General features: G+C 40.7%; 2 protein-coding genes across 2 annotated transcripts; both read right to left on the reverse strand.

The window, feature by feature from the left end:
* Positions 1-357: 357 nt before the first annotated feature.
* Positions 358-14,744, reverse strand: l3mbtl1 (L3MBTL histone methyl-lysine binding protein 1). Its single transcript, XM_075476362.1, has 22 exons — positions 14,489-14,744; positions 13,229-13,424; positions 11,738-11,919; positions 11,139-11,265; positions 10,427-10,610; positions 10,205-10,343; positions 10,021-10,069; positions 9,177-9,265; positions 8,706-8,810; positions 8,432-8,567; positions 7,702-7,793; positions 7,069-7,220; positions 5,556-5,632; positions 5,184-5,269; positions 4,940-5,050; positions 4,515-4,656; positions 4,074-4,176; positions 2,955-3,143; positions 2,825-2,874; positions 2,289-2,446; positions 2,132-2,194; positions 358-2,013 (listed from the first exon to the last, which is right to left on the reverse strand). Exons 2-22 carry the CDS (start codon positions 13,392-13,394, stop codon positions 1,879-1,881), a joined length of 2,535 nt encoding a protein of 844 aa, XP_075332477.1. The 5' UTR covers positions 13,395-13,424; positions 14,489-14,744; the 3' UTR covers positions 358-1,878.
* Positions 14,745-15,927: 1,183 nt separating this feature from the next.
* srsf6a (serine and arginine rich splicing factor 6a) lies at positions 15,928-19,752 on the reverse strand. The gene is made up of 6 exons (XM_075476363.1): positions 19,530-19,752; positions 18,988-19,151; positions 17,228-17,373; positions 16,907-17,109; positions 16,735-16,806; positions 15,928-16,591 (listed from the first exon to the last, which is right to left on the reverse strand). The coding sequence occupies exons 1-6, from the start codon at positions 19,634-19,636 to the stop codon at positions 16,111-16,113; spliced, it is 1,173 nt and encodes a 390-aa protein (XP_075332478.1). The 5' UTR covers positions 19,637-19,752; the 3' UTR covers positions 15,928-16,110.
* Positions 19,753-20,263: the final 511 nt, after the last annotated feature.

Consider the following 20,263-nt stretch of genomic DNA (forward strand, 5'->3'; position numbering starts at 1 on the left):
ATAGAAAAAACTGGGTATATCGCATAAACAATTAGAGCAACATTGGTCCTCTTTTTCAGTACTCTCCTTAAAGTTTGAAAGCATTCTTCCTGAAACCTTCTGTTCCCTCAGTCTACAGGCTGCAGCAGTAAGTTATCGGCACCACCTGACTTTCTGGCCTCTTCACTGGAACAAGAAGATAAGCAGTGAACGTGGGAAGGGTGTGGAAGAAGTTGCCACCACCACAGCCAACTGTTGACGACAATATGGTCAGTAGGGGGATGCGATACAAGCAAAGTTTATAGTCAATAGTAAGTTGCACACAAGGAAATGCAGTGTATTTCATCCCTCAATTGAGACAAGAGGCAGTGGCAGAAACCAGATAAGACAGCTTTGGATGTTTATTAATTCATATGGACTGAATGGCATTTGTGACCCAAGGTTATCTTGACACCCACACACACGCAAATCCCACCAGAGAGACACAAAAAGATATAATATCCCAAAAGCCCTTAAAACATTCAACTTATATCTCACAATATCAACCCCATACAGGTGTTTTAACCCACTCTGACACAAAATGTAAACATAAACACGCTTTGGGCGGAGTGTACACATAAATTGTGGCGCACTCCATTTGTTGGATACCTAACACGTGTTTATGGTGCTACAACGTGGATTTGTTGCACTCTCTAGTGACCATACATGGGAACATCATTCTGTAAAATCCTTTTGGGTTGTGCTAAAACGCCAATGCAAAGAGTGACATCAATTACGAGTTATCAAAAAATAAATCCTGACTTTTAATTGTTTATTTTTTTTTTCAATGTCGAGATAAAAACTCTAACCCCGTGTTTGTTTTCTGACTCACTGGAGAGCAGAGGGTAACATTTTAAACATTACAGCTCCTCTGTCCCTTTAGTTTTCACATTAATGGTGCAGCGAGAAGAAATTTAAAACGCATTGATTCTTCTGAATAATTAGGTCTTCCCCAACAGAAACCTCTAGTCTGAACAAAGCAGCTTTTCTATCATTTTATACTGTTACAGTGCAACAGTTAGGGAGCTGTAATATTAAGTTTAAATTACTAAATACAGTACATTTCTCTCAAGTTCTTTATTGCACACAACATGAAGCTCAAAGGAGCCTCACAAACCAGCCTCACATACTGCATTTAATTAGTCATGTTTACTTTTTGCCCACATCACCAACACAACAGTCCTTCCATCTATTGTCTTTTATTCAGTGTCCTTGATTCAAATAAGTACATCCATTTTTTTCTCTCTCCTTCGTTGGATTCAACTCCGAATCTGTCTCTTTCCCTGCGATTGTCGAAATCAGGGTTCTCATCAAAGCTGTCCATCAGCAAACGTCTTTCCACGACAAGTCAACATCAGCAAATGTATGATGCGCTGTATGTTAGTAGGAACTATTTTCAATCAGGAAGTAATAGCATTTATGGTGCTTTAAAACCTCAAAGTTTTTTTCTGATTTTAACTGATTCCATTTAAGCCACATAACTCAAATTTAGTAGGAGAGCATGTGTCTGGAAGTGTAATTTAGGTTTCAGATACCAAAGACGTCAGCTCTGCAACAGGTGCTAAATACTGACTGTTTTAGGGTTTAGTAATCACCCGTATACTGAACCAAACACGTCAGTGGTGAAAACAGGCCTCCCTACAATTTTTTCTGATTTCAGCTTCTTCTTCCAATCGCAGCTTTATTCCACAACTTCCCCTCCGCCTTCCTCTCTCTGATGGGCACAGGACACCAAACACAGGAAAAGGGTAATCAGGGTCTGTACCCTGCAACAGAATGAATTTGGCACATGATGATTGGTGGCCCGACGCCCCCCCCCTCCCCCTCCCCGCCACACCACCCCAGAGTGTGAGGATGGGATCACTTGAGTCCCTCGTCTGTGGTCTTGAACATGAGGATGGCGTTGGAGATCTTGAGGGCGGGGCCTAGTTTGACGCTCATGATCTTCACAATGTCAGTTTGAGTCAGCAGCAGGAAAGCCTCCCCATCAATCATCTGGAGAGACACAAAGTGTAGGAGTGGTAGGTCAGGAAAAAGGTGTGTCAACCGCTGACATGGTATAATCATGTGATATGAGAGCGTATTACATTCCGTAATTATCTGATGGTCTCACCTCTTCTTTGAAGAGACGAGCCTGGTCTTCACAGCCAATCAAATTCTGGACAAACCTGAAGACCTGCAGCAAAGACACACCATATTCCGAACAGTCAACACACGGACAAAATTAAATGAATGAAGAAATATGAAGGCGAGCTCCAACATTTAATCACCTCCTCAACGCTCCATGCTGCCACCTGGCTGGCGTGGATGCCCTGAACGCCAGGCAGCAGCTTACAGTGCTGCTCCCAGCAAAGAGACAGAGTGCGGTCTGACTGACCACTCAGAGCTGACATGAACAGTGACGGATACACTCCCTCTGAGGACATATCTGAGGAGAAACACACGCAAAACCAACAAAACTGAGCAGCTGAGTTCCAGTCATCGATGTCACCCCCCTGTTTTCTTTCCTGTCTACTGCAAACAAAACACCTAAAAAAAGAATCGACAGGCTTGTCAATAGATCGTTTTCAGAATTTCCCACATATTGGAAACTTAAAAAGATGTTTTTTAATCCTGACTAAATATTTGCCTTTTTACTTTAACACAAAGGCAACAAAAAACTCACACATTAGAAAAAGTCAAAGTCAACATTTTCTGACTATCGTATAGATGGACTGTACCATCCACTAAACATTCAAATTGTTGTTCATTTTACACATAAAATACACTAAAAGTAAGATATAGGTAGCACTTTTAAAATGCTTACTTTGGTAGTCTCTCTGCTGGTTCTTTCTGTATTTGGGAGGACGACCAATCCTGAAAACAAAAGAAAAGATTCACGTGAGGCAAAAGCAAAAGGTGTGCGGGTGTAAGTGCTTGCACGCCTACACCTTTACCTGCCACGGTAATGAGTTTTCTTTGTCCTCGAGCCAAAGAAGAGGTTTCTCTTGCACTCTGAGTCCGACAGGTCGGCCTTCAGCCTGCCCTGGTTGCGCTCTGCCAACGGGCAGCCGGATATGCAGTGATGGGCAGTGAAACGGCCAGTGACGTGGCCTGAACCGTCGCAGCCTGGAGTTGGACACTTCCTGTTTCAGAGATGGAGGCATCCGTCAGCATCAATTTAATGTCTGCATCCAGGACATTTCCTGAATATCTACATGCAACATCACTTGTGTAAATACTGATTCAGCGTTCACACTATTGTTATCCTTCATCTATAAACTTTTTCTTTCATACATTTTTTTTGGGCATCTAACTACTCCCACGTATTATTCGCTATAAAAACATCTAAAAGCAAAATGATTCCTTTTGTATCACTCACACTTTTGACATTATTAGCCTTAATCAGCATTTCTTTGTGGATAACGTTTAAGGCAGTCAATTAACAGAAATGTGAAATATTCAAAACAACTTTTAACTTTTACACTGGTGTAGAATTAAGACATTTCTTTATTACCTTTGAGCTAGCAGTTAATATCCAAAGACACCATGAATTGCCCTCCTGGCCTCTTCGCCACTGCCATGTTACTACAGTATCCCAGAAAGGACATACCAAACACTGGTTCCAGAGCAAACCTTTTGTGCTTTTATCATTGCAGAGGAGGGTGATGTAGGGCTTACTTTCAAACTGTTTTTTTTTTTAAATTAGGACTACTATACAGTTTAGCTACTCAGTAAAACATTTAGTAGTTTCTGCTCTTATCTAGGGCCAGATTCCAGCTCTCTCTTAAAATGATTTGCCACATTAAAGTTTCTAATTTTTGCTTTCAGATTTTTTCCATATTTTCATGTTTTAATTTTTTTCTTTTAACTTAGATTAAGCATTTTCTCTAACTTCCGTTATCACAGTTTTAAGTTTATGTTGACCTTTGTGCCTTTTGAAATATTCATCTTTCATCAAACTTTCATTATTTGTAAGACATTTACCTTTTTTTTCCCAGCAGAGCAAGGCAAAATCTTACAGTTCACAGCATTTTCAGCAAGCAATAATTGTCAGAGCAGAGTTCAGGGCTGACCTGTTGTGGAAGCTGTACTTGTTTGTTCTGGGGTGACTGATGGGTTTACAGGGAACAGAGGAGGGGTAGGTGGACTGGCCTGTAGCTGGAGGCTCCCTCACACCTGCACATGTGCAGATACAAAGGTGAACACATACACAACCACAGCATACTATTGACAAACCCAAACCTCAAAAACAACTGTGTTGTAAATTAGAAATTCTGCCTGCAGTGAGAGACGTAAAAACTAACAATGTTTCTGACAGAAACAGTTTTACAGCTGGACAAAAATAGGTGAAAGTGTTTCCCACGTTAATTATCATTTACATGTAACTCCACTGACTGAACTGAACTAATCCTGTGCTATTATTTTAAGCAAGCTATCCACAATAACTGTGATTGAATAACATCAATCTATAGTTTTCAGTGAAGTACAAACAGTGATGTCTTGGTGGTCGCTACCGTGTGGTTGCTGTGTTTTTGCATCCCGCGGAGGAACTTTAAGCGGGTGACCAGTGGCCTCACACCAGCCTGCTGGATGGATGTCGGGGTGATCTGAGTCCATCCACTCATCATAGACATGACTCCAGCCATCATAGTGGACCTGAAAATGGAGCAAAGGTTGAGCTATAACACAAATGTAATTCATGTATGAGCACACACGCTCAAAGCGCACACGGTAAAGGCTGTTTAAAGGGTTCAAGGTTGATTGTAAAAATGTGATTTAAGTGGGGCCATGAAAAGCATTAAGGCCAGGGGCTCTGTCTGATAAGTTCAAAGAGTTAAAGATGTAATGGGCCTGAGGGAGATCAGGAAATGTATCAAATATCACACACATACAAGATCAGATGTGTTGTACACAAACACACACAAATGCACAGTATTACCTTAATACGATGAGTATCAACTTCCTCCACAGTGGCCACTCTGATCAGACCAGGGCTTCTCTTGTCCACAGCCTCCAGTTTCATCTGAGGCTGGAAGCTGTGGGCCGGCCTCTGATGAAAAGCAAAGGACGATGGGAAACCCATTTGACATTTCGAAAATATATTTAAGAGAACTTTAACTTTAATCTCGGTAAATTAGTGACTGAATGAAATCTAAAATAAAAAAATTATGTTATATTCTCACCACTTTAAAGGCGTCAGCAGCCACTGCCTTTGAACCAGTCTCCTCCAGGTACCGAGACCAGGAGAACTGGCCTTGGTCTGGGTAATCTGAAGCAGCAGACCACAAATAAACATATGGTTAATATAAACAGTAATTCCCTGAATACCATCTTCATCTTTGAGCTCTTTAAAATTGCACAGGTTACCAAAATCCTCTGCCATTCGTGATAATCTTTGTCATTACATGGTGTAAAACCCATTTAGAAATTCTAAATATGAAGGGAATGAAAGGAAAATGTAAAAACCTTGAAAGAAAAATGAGTGGAGGTGTTTTTGAAGTTTATGACCAATGGGGTGTCCACGAACAGGATTACATAACTGATTAACCAGTCACCTTGGGGCGGTGTTAGAGAGAGGTTCCTCTCCTGGCACCAACCAATAGGGTGGATGTATGGACTGCTGGCATCACACCTGCAGAGTTTATACACAAACAGGAACACACCCAGAATTAAGGCATTCTAGAAATTTCTGAGCACTTACATCAAAATGTTTGAAGGCAGAACAGATAAAAGATGGCACAATTACTCAGTGTGTACAGTGACTGTATTTCAACATGAAGCTAAACAGTGCTAAAAAGTAAACTACTAACAAGAGCAATTTCTTTAACTGCCACCCCACAGTGTTGTCAGGATTCTGATGATTGACAACAGTTTTTTTAAAGGGTTTTTTATGTTTTCCAATGTCATAAAGAGTTCACCAATAATTAGTTGCTATTATAGTACAAATCATCCCTATAAATAAGGAGTCACTGGTGTACGCAGGAGTGAAAAAGGCCATTCTTGTTGCTAACATTAGCAGGGTTCCCATTCACTTTCAATCTTTTGAAAAGAAACGTGAATCAGACATTTTTCCATTCACACCAGGCTGCGTATTGTTACCAAAGAGGGGTGATGTTGATAGTGGTTGCAATTCAGGCAAAGTGGTAGTTATCCTAACCAGTAGTAGACCTTTAGAAAGATCAAAACAACAGCTGCAGAGGACATGTACAAGACATCAATCTCTGGGATGTTTTATTATATCTGGAATTTACGCTACAATCCCCTGTACTATCATGTTGTGGTTTGTCTGCTCACTTTCATACCACAAACAAGCCACACGAGATTTTCCCTTTCAACTAGTCTTTGTCTCCCAAAATTGTTTGTTTGACAGTTTTTCTCAAAAGCTCAAACAAAATAAACTAAATGTGCCAAAAAACGGAGGCCAGTTAGTAGATCATTTTAAACAGTAAAAAAGTATGAAAACTATTTAGTGTTCCCTTGAATACTGATGCTGCAAGGACTTGTGAGAGGACACCATAATCTTTGCTCTCATAAAACATGATGTGTCCAAGCCAAGGCTAAAAAAAGATAACCCAAGGAAACACCGAATAGCTCTTATCCTAGTTGACACTTCAGGACAATTCACACAGGTCTGAACGTTCCTTAGTAAAAAAAACACACTGGGTGTCAGAAAACTCAGAGGTCCAGCTGCAACCACACAGATGTTTCTGTTATTCAGCTCAGCAATCATCTGTTCAGGTTCACATCTGGCAGACTTCACAATAAAGTATTTCCCAAATGAAAGAATATCGTCACAAGAAAAAAGACAGCTGAGGAAGAATAGGAGAAAAAAAACATCAAAAAAGCTAAACTAAAGTAAAAATAAAACAGTAAAGGCGATTGGTGTAGAATTTGAGAACGTCAGGATAATCAGAGCAGGGCGTTTGTGATCTGTACATTCATGTGCTCATTCTTTTTTGTTTTCTATCACTTAATTCTACATTAATGTAATAAAAACCTGATCATGACAGAGAGTCCAGATGCTTGAATCATTTTCCAAAGAAAATGGCAGACATTACTGTGGCTCACCAGTAGTCATATGTGTCATCCCAGTTGTCAAAATGAACCAGGAAGCGGTTGTCCACCACGTCGGTGACGGTTGCTACACAGATGAGAGAGGGGTTCATGCGATCGACCGCCTCAAGCTTCATTCCTATATCGAAACCACACTTCACATCGATCTGCATAAAAAAGCAAACATATTGGACAAGACTTGGCGTGAGCAATGAGACGCACCACGGGATTACCTGAGAGAGGACGGGAAAAATGTATCAATTTGACGACGGTGTCCAACTATTTTTCTATTTGTCAGCAATTTGCTAACCATTAACAACAGCTGTGGATTGATGGTTATTATTGGCACTTGAACCAAAATAGGAGTATGCAGAGGGAAGTAAACATTAGTTCCAACAAGCATGTTATTTAATGAAAGAGTAAAAAAACGGCATGCAGGATTTTAATGAAACAACACATTCAGTTTGTCCAGTTTAAACTCCACAAGTCTTCAGTTTTATATAACGGCCAACTTAAAGACCAAAGGTTTTACAAGAGAGGTGAACTTTTTTTTTTTTAAACTTTTAATACATCTGATTCTCAGTAACTTTAGGTTCCCGTTTGTAGTTAATACAGCTACCTGCTATTAGACGATACAATAGCACTTACCCTCCCAGGACTGGCAAAAAGTTCTTTAGGCGCCACTTGAGCTTTGGTCATTCTCAGATAGTTGGTCCAAGTAAACTCCTCCTCCTTACAGCCTGCAGGAAAGACAAACAAGAGAGAAAAGTTACAAGATTTAAACATTTTGGGCAACTGGGAGTGCATAATGAGGAGAGGATTCCTATATTATTTGTTCTAAAATTCGATGAATTTTCCAGGTTTTTCATGGCCTTTGGGGACCGTGAACCTTTGACAAAACAAGCAGCATTTCCAGTTTATCCACTATCTTTATCATGATCAGCCATTAATCAGATATAGTTGTTTATTAATTTGTACTATTTCCACTACTTTGAACTAATTGTTAAGACTTTTCTGCTCACAATATATTTGATACACTCATCACTTATTAAGGCAGAAGTTAGAGAAGGGGATTAATACCACTGTCACATCTGTAGGCAAAAAATAAAACAACCACTAAATGATCTCTTTGTTTAATCTGTGAAGATATAGACAGCCATACACATTTGGTCCTGTAAAACATAAATGTGGAGTTTTCTCAGAGTATTGATCGAATAATCTGTTGACGGTAAAGTACATTTTTTTTACAGTTAATTTATCCAGTCAAAATATAAAGGCAAGCATAAGTGAAGGAGATTAAATTTAATTCCTATTCTGCATTATTGATCTTTAAATATATAGAGTGTTGTACAATATATACAGCGCTGTAACCTCTGACCTTTGGGAGTGTGCAGTTTGTGTCCCGTGCTCTCACACCAGCCTGCAGGGTGGATGTCGGGAGAGTTGGCTTTCACCCAGAAGTCGTGGCAGTCGGAGTAGCCGTCAAAATGCAGCCGCAGCCGGTAACCGCAGACCTGCATGATTACATCGCCTCACATTAGAGGAACCAACGCAGGCAGGAGCAGCCATTGTGACTAAACTACACCTGCATGCTGATTCATTCTAGTTTTTTAATCGAAAGTAATCGAGTCGTAGATAAACATCTGGCTCACCTCAGCCACAGTGAGGACGAAGTACATGGACGGATGCTGGGGGTCGATGCCTTCCAGTTTCATCCCCTGCTTAAAGCCGTTCTTCACAGTGGGCACTCTCTGAGACTGAACACGTGGGATAAAAGAGGAAACATTTTAGGTCAACACAGATGAAAAAGTAAAGAGAATAGATAATTGTGGAAAAGTTAGATGGAGGAACAGAAGAAAGATAAGAGCGCAGCAAATGCTCCAGTTGACTTACGTTTTTAGTCTCATACCACTTGCAGATTGTTTAAGAATCAAACCACTGTGCAAACTCTCCCAACATCCTATTAAATCTATTAAATAACAAGGATACTAATTAATTCACGCCTTTGGCTGCATGCATTACTTTGTCCCAGGTGAATTTTCCTTTTCTAATTCCCTCCCTCATTCTGGCTGACAGATTTGATTCCGTTTTAGTAGCAGAAGTGCAAAAGAAGTCAAAAGTACCTCTTGGAAAAGCTTGTTCGGAGCAGCAACAGCTTTGGCTTCCTCCAGATACTGAGCCCACGTCCACTGCTCCGTTTTACTATCCCCACCTTCTCCAAAAATACCAATCAGCTGATTAATTCATGCAATGGACCATCACAGCTTTGTGTCATTAGAACAATGCAACTCAGATGTAAATTTAATAGTAACTTCACAGTAACACTAAAAAAAAAGCATGTAATGACAACAATTTTTCCGATTAAACAAATTAAATTAAAATTTAAACCAAAAGGTGACCAAAAGTGGAGAAATAATATGCTATCCTTGTTCTTACTTTACTGTAAGAATAGACAGGTTTGTAATTGCTTATACATCCCAGAAACTACATTTTGGGTTTTCTAGCCTTCATCAATTAAATCTTCCTTAGTAGCTGGGACCATTAACAGCTGCTAATGTATGTAATCATTACGTTGATTGGCTGCAATGAAAATCCACCAAAAATACAAAAAGGATAGTTTTTAATTCCACTCATAAAAATGATAGAAATTATCAATCTTATTGTCGTTGTTTTTGGCATTTTTAAGACTTTACAAAAATGTATTTGAAGCTTATTTTATTATTCTCAGGAGAACTATCGGGTGAGGATAGAAGGAACTGAGAAGGAAAAGCTAAAAGGTATTGCATATGCATCAGGACTGGATGACTTTACACCTCCAGTAATGCAATGAAACAGCTCTACATAAACAGTGAGTCAAATTGGATTTCATGATATTGAATTGTTTCTTCAAAGCTAAATGATATATTCAAGGTAAACAAAGCAGAAAATATCTGAGACAAAAAGAAATTTAAAAATGTAAACGATAACCTCCTCTGATGTGTCGGCCGTCAGCTTTAGTATCGTCCATTTTCTCATCCTAAACAGTCAAGCACATGTGAAAACAAACCTTTTTTTCATCTGAAAGGATGACTTTACCTTAGTCAGCTTTATTTTGACCATGCATTAGCTGTGAGAATGGATGTTTAAATGGAAGAAAGAATCGCCGTCCTACTGTGCCCTCGATGTCGGAGTCCTCCTCCGATGGACTCAGGTACTCCTTCCTCTTCCTCTTCCTCATGGGTTTCAGGTGGTCGGGGTTCAGGGAGGAGACCCTCCCCCCTGCCGGCACCTTCTCGACACTGATAATCCTTCTGAGGTCGGAGGAGGACAGATGTGTATGTGGAGATGCATGTGTGTTTATACAGCAGGGGCCAAGCAGCTGTCAGGAACATACTTGTCAGTGATGGGGTCCCTGCGTAGCTCGTCGGTGTAGCTCCTCTGTGTTCTGGGGTCGTGGTTCTGTTTCCCTGGTCCAAACTGGGCTTCAGGTTTGACTGGCACCAACCTCTCTGGCTCCACAGCTGCAGCTCTCACAAAGCCGACAGGAGCCGACACTTCTGGGCCAGACAACGTGAGCACTGATGAAAGAGATTTGAAATCTAATTTAACAAAAACTGCTCTGTGTCTTTGTGTGACTGTTTTTTTTATTTCCTTTATGGAAAAGTTTTCACTTTCATCAGCTGGATTTGAATTCTTCAGATTGTCAGAATGTTGCCTGCTTGGTGATTTTAACACAAATCTGCAGCTGCAACCTCTTCACTTGTCAAGAGGAGCTCTGCTGCAGCTGATGTAATCATTGCTCATCTCCACTTAATGCACACACAGTGGATCAGTGAAAGGGCAAATACTCCATGTAACTGTGCAGGCATGTACAGCAAGTAACAGTCTGTTACTAGAAAGACTCCTGCAACACCAGAAAAAACATTTAATTTTTCCATTAATATGAAAACTATCCATCAAATATCTGCTATAAATAGAAGAAGTGAGTGTGGCAAAGTAGTCTTTCAAGATAATTAAAACAGTTGGCAGTGTTGTGTGTGCAGAGTGACAATGTTCAAATCAAATACAGTATTTTGCCTTCTAACCTTACGTAACCACGACTCTACCTGGCTTGTCCGGCGCACTTTCTCCGTCAGTGGATCTCCCAGAAGTCCCTGCTGCGGGTTCAGTGGTGCTGCCAGTTGTCCCTGGGGTTATTAGCGTGCTCAGACCTCCTACGTCACTCACACAGAACTACAACACATATATGGATTCATCTGTCAACCCTTCCGTTTGTTGTCTATGTAAACCCTATTCTCCTTCAAACTATTAATTGAGCGGTCAAAACGTGTGAAACACTTCCTGTCGTTTCCATGTTCGTCCTCTGAATCTTTCCCACAACGGAAAATCAACTGTTAATCTTTTAAGGCAAATTTTTTTTGTTTAACTAGATAGAATTGGTTACAGTGGCCTTCATTTTACAAGTCAAGACAAGAGAGTCAAGTGTTTTCTCAACCCGAATTTCAAACCCTAATTGCATTCACACAAGAAATCTCTAGTTACAAGTTTAGTTTGCTTTGTCCTAATGTCCATGTTAAAATGCGTGAAACAGCTGATAAGGGAGCAGGTTTGTGAGTAGATTATAACCTCTTTGGAGCATCTTTACCAAGTTGTAAAGGGGAGGACAGTTTTCCAACATAAAAACATATCAGAAACATCAATTTACCTTGAGGTTGCTACTGGGCAGGATGGCCATCCCCTCCTTCCACTCGAGGACATGTACGATGCTACAAGCCCCGCCCACCTGCGCCGTCAGGGCAGTCGTAGCCATCTCATTGGCCCTGCTGACTTTACCTGGGTTTCCCACTGTAACAGTTGGAGTCACCTCCACTTTCTGATGGCCAGGGGCTGAAGAAAGGAGTGCATTCAAGACTATTACCTTTCTGTTTTTGCCTACTGTAAATCTTAAAATAAAAGCACTTTGTTGCCATTTTAATCGAGGAAACAGCAATTGTGTTGACACATTTGAATTAAGGAAGAGTAAAAAGAGGAACGCTTTTCCAAGAGAGCACATAGGAACATATGGTGTTTCTGTTTATTGATGCCTTACACAGAAAAGTAGCATTTACCATAAACCAAAAAGGCCGTCACAAAGTTAAAAGGCACCACAATCCAAACTTACAAACCAGGATGTGAGGACATCAGTCAAACGCTCTAACCATGCTCTTCTTTCTTTGAAGATCATTTTTTCAATTAACTTATAAATCATGCAATCCTCGATATTTGAATATGTTTAGTTTACTCTCACGTGTTACGAAAAGAAACGGCGTAGTAAGTTTATCATATGATCGGACGTTTTGCTTGGGAATGTATTGAAGCAGTTAACACACTGATCAACTTATTTAATGAGTAACGTTTTACCTAATTCCACTTTGTTAAGATACTACATTAGTACTTTGATATAGTTTCATATGAGTAGTTTTACTACATTTACTACTTTTTTTTTTATATACGGTACTTTCTTTTTATATCTTTCTACAGTTTAAACGTTTTGATTATTGTTCCGCATATTCCTTTTGTATTGCACTGGAAGTTTAGCTGCACTGCATGAACAGTTCATGTACAATGGGGCGGCTACAGCTCATGAGACTGAGCCGTCAGAAGATCGGTGGTTTGATTCCTGGCTTCTCTGGACCATGACACTGAACCCCATATTACCTCTGATGCATCCGTTAGTGTATGAAGGTGTGTGATGGGGGAAAAAAAACACTACGTAGTGCTGTGAATGGGTGAAGATTTAAAGTGCTTTGACTGGTCAAATAGACTAGAGGAGTGCCATATAATAATTACAATAAAAGGCATCTAATTCTGATCATATTGATTTGTTTAATCTATAATGATAACAAATCTGAAGCCATATGAAGCATTTTGAGTAATCCTGAAGGTATCAGCCGAATATCAACATTTTATCCAATTACATCAGTTGATTCATATTCGTGCTAGTGATTGCTGTATTTCTGTTAGCCATGTTTGCCAGAAAACAAACAACGTCACTGAGTTCTTTTAACGTTTTCATGTCTGAAACTGCTGGTCAGGTAAAGGCTCTCCCCTGATGGCGTCAGGGTCATTTTAGAGCTCAACAACTCTTAGTTATACAGCGTATAAACAAACATGTGAGGGCAGCAGGTGTTCTCTGAACCCTCAGGCCTGAGCTCACCTGGGAGGAGGAGAGCTGTGGTGGTGTGGGGCTGGGGTCGAGTCTTCTTGGCCACACTGTCGCTGCCACAGATAAGGATGGTCTCATTGGCAGGCGAAGGCGATGGGTCAACAGGAGCGGAGTCGGGTTCTTTGGATGGAGCCTCGATGTTCACTTTGACACTCATGTCTGCGTCCGTGTCTCTTGTGCTGGAGCACTGAGAAGCAAAGGATGAAAACACTGGTTACTAAAATAGCAGACAGAGGTGACAGAGGGGGCCATATTGCTCGAAGCTTTAACTTATTATGTGTAATGTAAACTCCAGAAAGAGCATCCCAATATGAACGAGAGTGGGATCAAAAAATGTTTCCTGAAGTAAATGTTTGTTTTATCCAGATCCAGAGTTTACAAAAGTATTTCATCAAGCATTTCAGCCCAAGCTACACAAAGCTGCTTATAAAAAGAAAACTCAAATGGTTTGTACATTTCAGATATATCAAAAAGCTTTAAAACCAGTTTTATCCTTAATTATAAGCTTAATGTAAACCACAAGAAAATACTTCCAAGTGTTTTTTCCAATTTACCCTGAACTTTTGTTTAACTTCTTTAAATCAGCCTCACATTAAATGCAAAACAGCTATGGAGAGTGTGACTTTTTATTTTAATTTTACTGTTATTCATTACCTCCAATGAAATGAGGCAACAATGGTGACACACCAATATTTACGCGCAAGCTTTCAAGTCCACACACACACACACTCACATACACACACATACTAAAATACAGCATTTCAGTTAAAATGGCGGAGGATCTGAAATCCATGAGGCAAAAAATGTGTAAAGACACAGTATCAACTCCAGTAATATCCCCATTTACTGAAAAATTAACCTTGCCATCAATGCCGTCAGAATCTCTAATGAATGAGCATTATTTTTAGCCTCTTGACAACGTTAAACGTGGTAGATATTAACCCCGGCGGAACCGCGCATATTATAAAAATGTGCATAATACCGCTGTGTCTAGTAACAACCTTCCTTTATCAAATTCATATGTTAAATTTGAAAAGCTTTGTGTTTGATTACACCGGTAGCGCAAACACGGTTTACCTCAATGGAAAAAAAAATATCCATCTAAAAAAAAAAAAAAAACCATCACAAATTGACATCTGCTCCTTCAAAAGCTGAGAAACTTAAAGATAATTATGTTTTGCACTATTTCAGGAGTTATACGTGTGAAATTAATTCGCGTTTGCAGATTTCGGGAACTGATATTTGGCTTACCAGCGCTGATCTCCTGCGGCTCCGGGGCTTTGACTGCGCATGCGCACAGCCACTGTACAGTCACCGATCGTTTGGTTTATTGTAACGCCAAAAACATTTCGAGATCAGTCGCCCCACTTTCAGAAACGACTGTCAAATGAAAATTAAGTGGTCCATCGATGAAACTGCCGACCGTTCAAGCGCCGCTCGTCTTCTTACGAAGAAACAAATCTGTTTACATCAACATCACACCGATGGAAGTGTTCACTTCAACCAGTCTCCATCCCTTAATGACAGAGCATTTATTATATAATTAGCGGGATATAGGTCATGTGGATGCTGCAGTCGAGCTCTTTTTTTTTTTTTTTTTTTTTAAAACTTAACACAAAGGAACATCAAAGATTTAATTAAGATATTTTATTGGACATAAAATAAACAAAAAATAATAATAAAGATGATACATTTTCCATTTGATCTCATTCATGGGGGAAGAAAAACAATGTGAAAACGTCGAACAAGATGCAAAGTGGACGCATTAAGTAAGTTCGAGGATTATAAATGCACAGCTTCTCATCCAGATCTCAACGTGTGTATCCCTTAACTTACAAATCTCCAGTACTAGAAGCACACTTTATATGAGCAAAAGCTTGACAAAAGCCTTCGAAGGGATGAAGGACAAAAAAAAAAAAAAAAAAGATAAACTGAGCCAGCCTTGCAGAAAATGGTTAACTGCATTTGAGGCATTTGGTAAAAAAAAAAACAAAAAAAAACAACTTATCATGGCCACCCACAAATCAGCCCACTTAAGAATTTGGTGGGGAATAAACCCACAAAAGTAGCTACAAAAAAAGAAAAAAGGAAGCAACAATCACTTTTGTCCCGATTACACAATCTATGTACAAGAGGTTAAAAAGGGATCACGGTAATCCAACTACAAAGCAAGTTCTTCAAACATGAAATATAAACCCTTACTTTCTTTTAAATATCCAGTTCTGTGGTACAAGCACTTGCATCCCAGATTACATTGTTGAAACAAGGACTGACCAATTCCTTGAGAAAGAAAACGAGGTTTAAAATGAGAACTGCTCCTGTACTGTTTGCCAAATGCTACTTTTCTCCCACAATCGTGGGCAAAATGAGTACAAAACAAGACGGTTGTAGTTCAATGAGCTTTCAAACATTAGTGGATTGAGAACACAAAGCCAAACAGCATAAATGTACCAGAACATCTGCTGAAAACAGAGTACTCATACAATGAAGACAACTTAATAAAGTCGAGCTAGAAACAGCTTTTAATGAAGACAGAGTTGTGTGGACAACCTAAAGCGAAGCCATCAGGCAGAACGGGAGCGCAGGGGAAAGGACAGCGGAGAATATGTGATGCAGCTCTTAGATGAATTTAGAATTTAGATAAATTTGTGACCATAAAGAGCAGATTTCTAAACAAAGTCTACAAAAAAACAAACAAAAAAAAAAAAAAAACTGCCAATGTGCATCCATCAATGAGATGTAAGACATGTGCACACTTGAAGGAGAAAAGTAGAGAAGTCAGGAAGCATTAAGCCAGTTATTACACCACTGCTCACTATGTACAGCATGATAATCAGGCTCCACAATAAGAAAAAGATCCCCCTCCACCTCCTTTAATCCTGAGAGGCTGATCTGGATCGCGAGCGGGACTTGGAACGGGACTTGGAGCGAGACTTGGAGCGAGACTTGGAACGGGACTTGGAACGGGATTTTGAGCGGGAAGCTGAACGTTTCTCTCTCGACTTGGATCGACGATCACCTTCCTGTGGGGATGGGGAGCGGGACGCAGATTTGGCAGCACACTCCTCTTTTCCGTTCTCGACAGGAGAAGCTGAACGACTGCGTGACTTCTTATCGACAGACATCTCCTTTGATCTACTACGAGAATCCCGCTCAGACTTCACTTTAGAGCGGCTCTTTGAGCGGGACTTTGATTTCCGGTCAGCAGAACGGGAGCGAGATTTGGACTTGTGGGATCGAGAACGAGATCTGCTTTTGCGAGAGCGCGATTTCCCGTCCTCCGACTTGGAGCGAGACTTCCTCCCGGACCTGGAACGAGAACGGTGACGTCTTTTGTCGCTACGGGAACGAGACCTGTTGGAACAGAGAAGCCACTTTAGTTTAAAGTTTTGCACAACTGCTCAGGACACCAAAAATAAACAACCAACAATGACCTCCATCCTGTCTTTTCTTTATACTTTTTCCTCAAATGGTACAAAAATTAGATCCACCCTCACCTGGAACGGGATCTGGAGCCACTCCTTGAGCTTCTGCGGCTCCTGCTGCGGGAGCGACGGCGGCTACGAGATCTGAGGACGAAAGCACAAGATTTAAGACTCAACGTGAAACAGGGCAACTTGCATATTCAGTGAAGTCACACATATGCTTCATGATGAGCGGGTCCCTTACCTTGAGCGGCTACCAGAGTAGGACCTTTGCCTGCGGGGTTTGTCCTCCACTAGACGAATCTTGCGTCCGTTAATGTCTGTACCGTCCAGCTTGTCCAGAGCCCTCTTCATGTCAGAGTAGCTCCTGAACTCAATTACTCCCTCATTGGTGCGTTCCTTGTGGGCGTCTGCATAAGTCACCTCTCCTGCCTGACGCATGAAGTCCTGGTAGACACAGGAAAACATGAAGCGCATTAAAGAAACAGGCAAACAAATGTTATGCAAGAAGTATTGAACAATGACCACCTCAGATAAAGAAAACTACATTTGCTGGCACACCTACCTTGAGGTCCTGCCAGCTACAGCGGCTGGACAAGTTCTCCACGACGAGACGGTACTCTGTACGAACTGGAGGTCCATACTTATCCCTGCCAGTGCGGCTCCTGCTGCTATAACCACCACCACCACCACCTCCTCCTCCACCACTACCTTCAAAAAGAACAACACAAATAAAAAATTAGAAAAGGCTTAGCTGACAAGAGATAAAAGAACTACCGGTCTGGGCTAACTAAAGAACACAAGCTAGATCAAAGTCCATGGGGAATAAATTTAAACTTAATAAAAAAAAAAAAAAAGTCCTTCTGATCCCATTTTCAACCACAAAGATTCAGATATACTGTCTAAAAGCCGTTGCATGGGCTCTTTAAGGTTTGTCTTATTCACATTGTGAAGATGCTCACTGCTGCAAAGAACACCACTGCATCTGTTTCCAGCAGTACAAAGCCCATCTTACTTCAGTACATCACACTGTGATGCTTTAGCTGCATAAACAAATGTACAGTGATGTTCTTTCAAGACCCCTGAAGCCTGTAACACAAACAAAGGAGGCATCCATAAAGGTTTCGGTTAGGAACGCTGGTCAATCAAATTGAGGACAAATGGTATAATTGATACACTTTTGACAATTGGCATTTCCTATTTGACCAAATGTCAGTCTGAAATTCTTGTTCCAAGTTTTGCACTTACAAAATTTCTTTAGATTGCAAGTTCTTATCTAGAGCCGATCCACTCATGTTTTTGCTGTCAACATAGAAACCAATGGCAATCCTCACCATCACCCCTGGTCTATTGGCAAAAGGCTGCTGTCATCATGGCTTCCGGTTAGGTCAGCCAAGGATCAAGGGGGCAAAGGTCACACACACATTGTAAGGTGAAAGCCAAGGCCAAACGGGACAGGCAGTCATCTTAGCCAGTCATCTTTAGCCTCAACGGACTCTCAGCCTCAGCCCGCAACTGGACTCTTTCAAATTGAAACATCAAGGACTTTTGTTAATGTTTAATATATAAAAAATATATATATGTATATATATATGCCAAAGTTAACATACACATTTCACAAGAAAATGTTAGTTTAGTCCTAAAGATTCAGCAAAAGCTATCCTTGAAGTGATCAAGTGTGCTTAGCATCATCTTCTGATGTGTAAAAAAAAAAATTGAAGTTAAAATTTACACCAACGCATGGCTCGCACAATATACCCAAAAACTACTTTGCAATTTACAAGTTCTCATCATCGTCTAATGAACGACTGATCACTCAATTACTCTTAGAACTGCTATGCTCTGACTTGCAGTTAGTTGCTCGTTCCCAAAAAGGGAACCACAGATCCAATCCAGAAAAGCCTGAGATCAAGGGGAGCAAAAACCTGCAGGTCAGCAACCCTCAGCTGAAAATGTTCAGCACTATGAGAGCCACTGAAAAGGGAAAGAAAGAAAGAAAAAACACTGCCTTTGCATGTGACTGCAGATGAAGTACTTCTCTATTCAGAAAAAAATTATTACACATAAAATCGGAGCTAAAGATTGCACCATACTTGAAAGTACACTGGTCATGTGACTAGGTAAAGATTTCAAGGCTTCTGGGTATAAACCGTGAAACTGGGTACCTAGAAACAAAAACCCAACTTAACACCCGTAAACGTATGCAACACATTTGTTAATATGAAGCCCCAGAAACTGCTCTCTCTGCAGTCCACATCGACACCTCACCTCGGGGGGAAGGGGAAGAGAGGGTATCTTGTAATAGTCTGCACTTACTGCGACCACCACCACCACCACCGAAGTGACCCCCCCCACCGTGGCTGTCTCGGTCTCGCCGCGGTCCCCGGGCGTGTTCGACGATCACCCGCTCCCCGCACAACTCCTTCCCATTCAGCTCGTACACGGCATCGTCTGCATCCCGGTTATCTTCAAACTCCACAAATCCATATCTAAAGAGGAAAGAGTTCGAAACAAACTTAGAGAATCGCAGAAATGTGGATATTGTACAACTAAAACACTGCCCACATGAACTTGTTAGCTAGGCCCCGCGACGTAGCAAATACAAAGGCGCCATGTTGGCCATGCGACACTTGCCACACGCGTAAGAGCAACGCTGAGCAATGCAAAAAAATACTTAATGTTATATTTCCTGACCAACATCAAAATTCTCCAATCTAAGGGCTAACGTGACTACTTGACATAGGTTGCATTTACTTAAATGATAACCGTTAGGGTGCATGAGGTGACGTCGATCACAGGAACGGTTATGTTCTGTAGCTATGCAACATTAGCCAAAACTCCTTTGAAAATGTTCAACAAAAACTCACCCATTTTTTAAATCGACCTCCATCAGTTTTCCATATCCGCTGAAAAACCGCTGAATGTCTTTTTCGCGGACATGATAACTCAGCCGACCAATGTAAACTCGAGGCATGATTTTTGTTTTCACCCGTATTTGTTCTCGACTGTTCCAAAGGCTCGTTAACAAGCTAGGTCCCGTTGCTAACTAGCGCCGCGAGCTTCACTGTAGTTCCTCCTAGAAGCGTTCGGCCAGTAGGACGAGCCAACCAATCAGCATGACGCTAACGGCGTCGCGTTTCCGGTGCTGGACTTTCAACTTAAAATCTTAGATTTGCCAATCTTTTCGACTTTGTAAGTTACTGATAAAATATCCAAGAACTCCAGAGACTCAGGCTATCTCACTGTGTGACTTCCCAAGTCTTCTATAAGTCTAAAGTCCCAATTACTCAAACGTCAGCATTATCAAATTGTAAATAAGAACTTCACAATAAACCTCTATACACTTCAGCGATATTCAGTTCATAATGATTGACTGTTACAGTTAAAGACATGATGTAACATTAAAAAAACCTCCTGAGTGAAAGCTGCTTAAAATAAGTTTCAGAACCATGAATACATTGTCAGCAATCAATTTTTTAGAGAAGCCTCAACATAAAGGCTGTCGCCTTGGACAGCGAAACCACAGGCCACACATTTTTCAAAGCGCAAAATGTCTTCTAGCACATTTAGATTTTATATCAAATTATACACGAGGTGTGAT

This window comes from Odontesthes bonariensis, chromosome 10 (assembly GCF_027942865.1).
Source record: "Odontesthes bonariensis isolate fOdoBon6 chromosome 10, fOdoBon6.hap1, whole genome shotgun sequence".
In the NCBI taxonomy this organism is placed as follows: Eukaryota; Metazoa; Chordata; class Actinopteri; order Atheriniformes; family Atherinopsidae; genus Odontesthes; species Odontesthes bonariensis.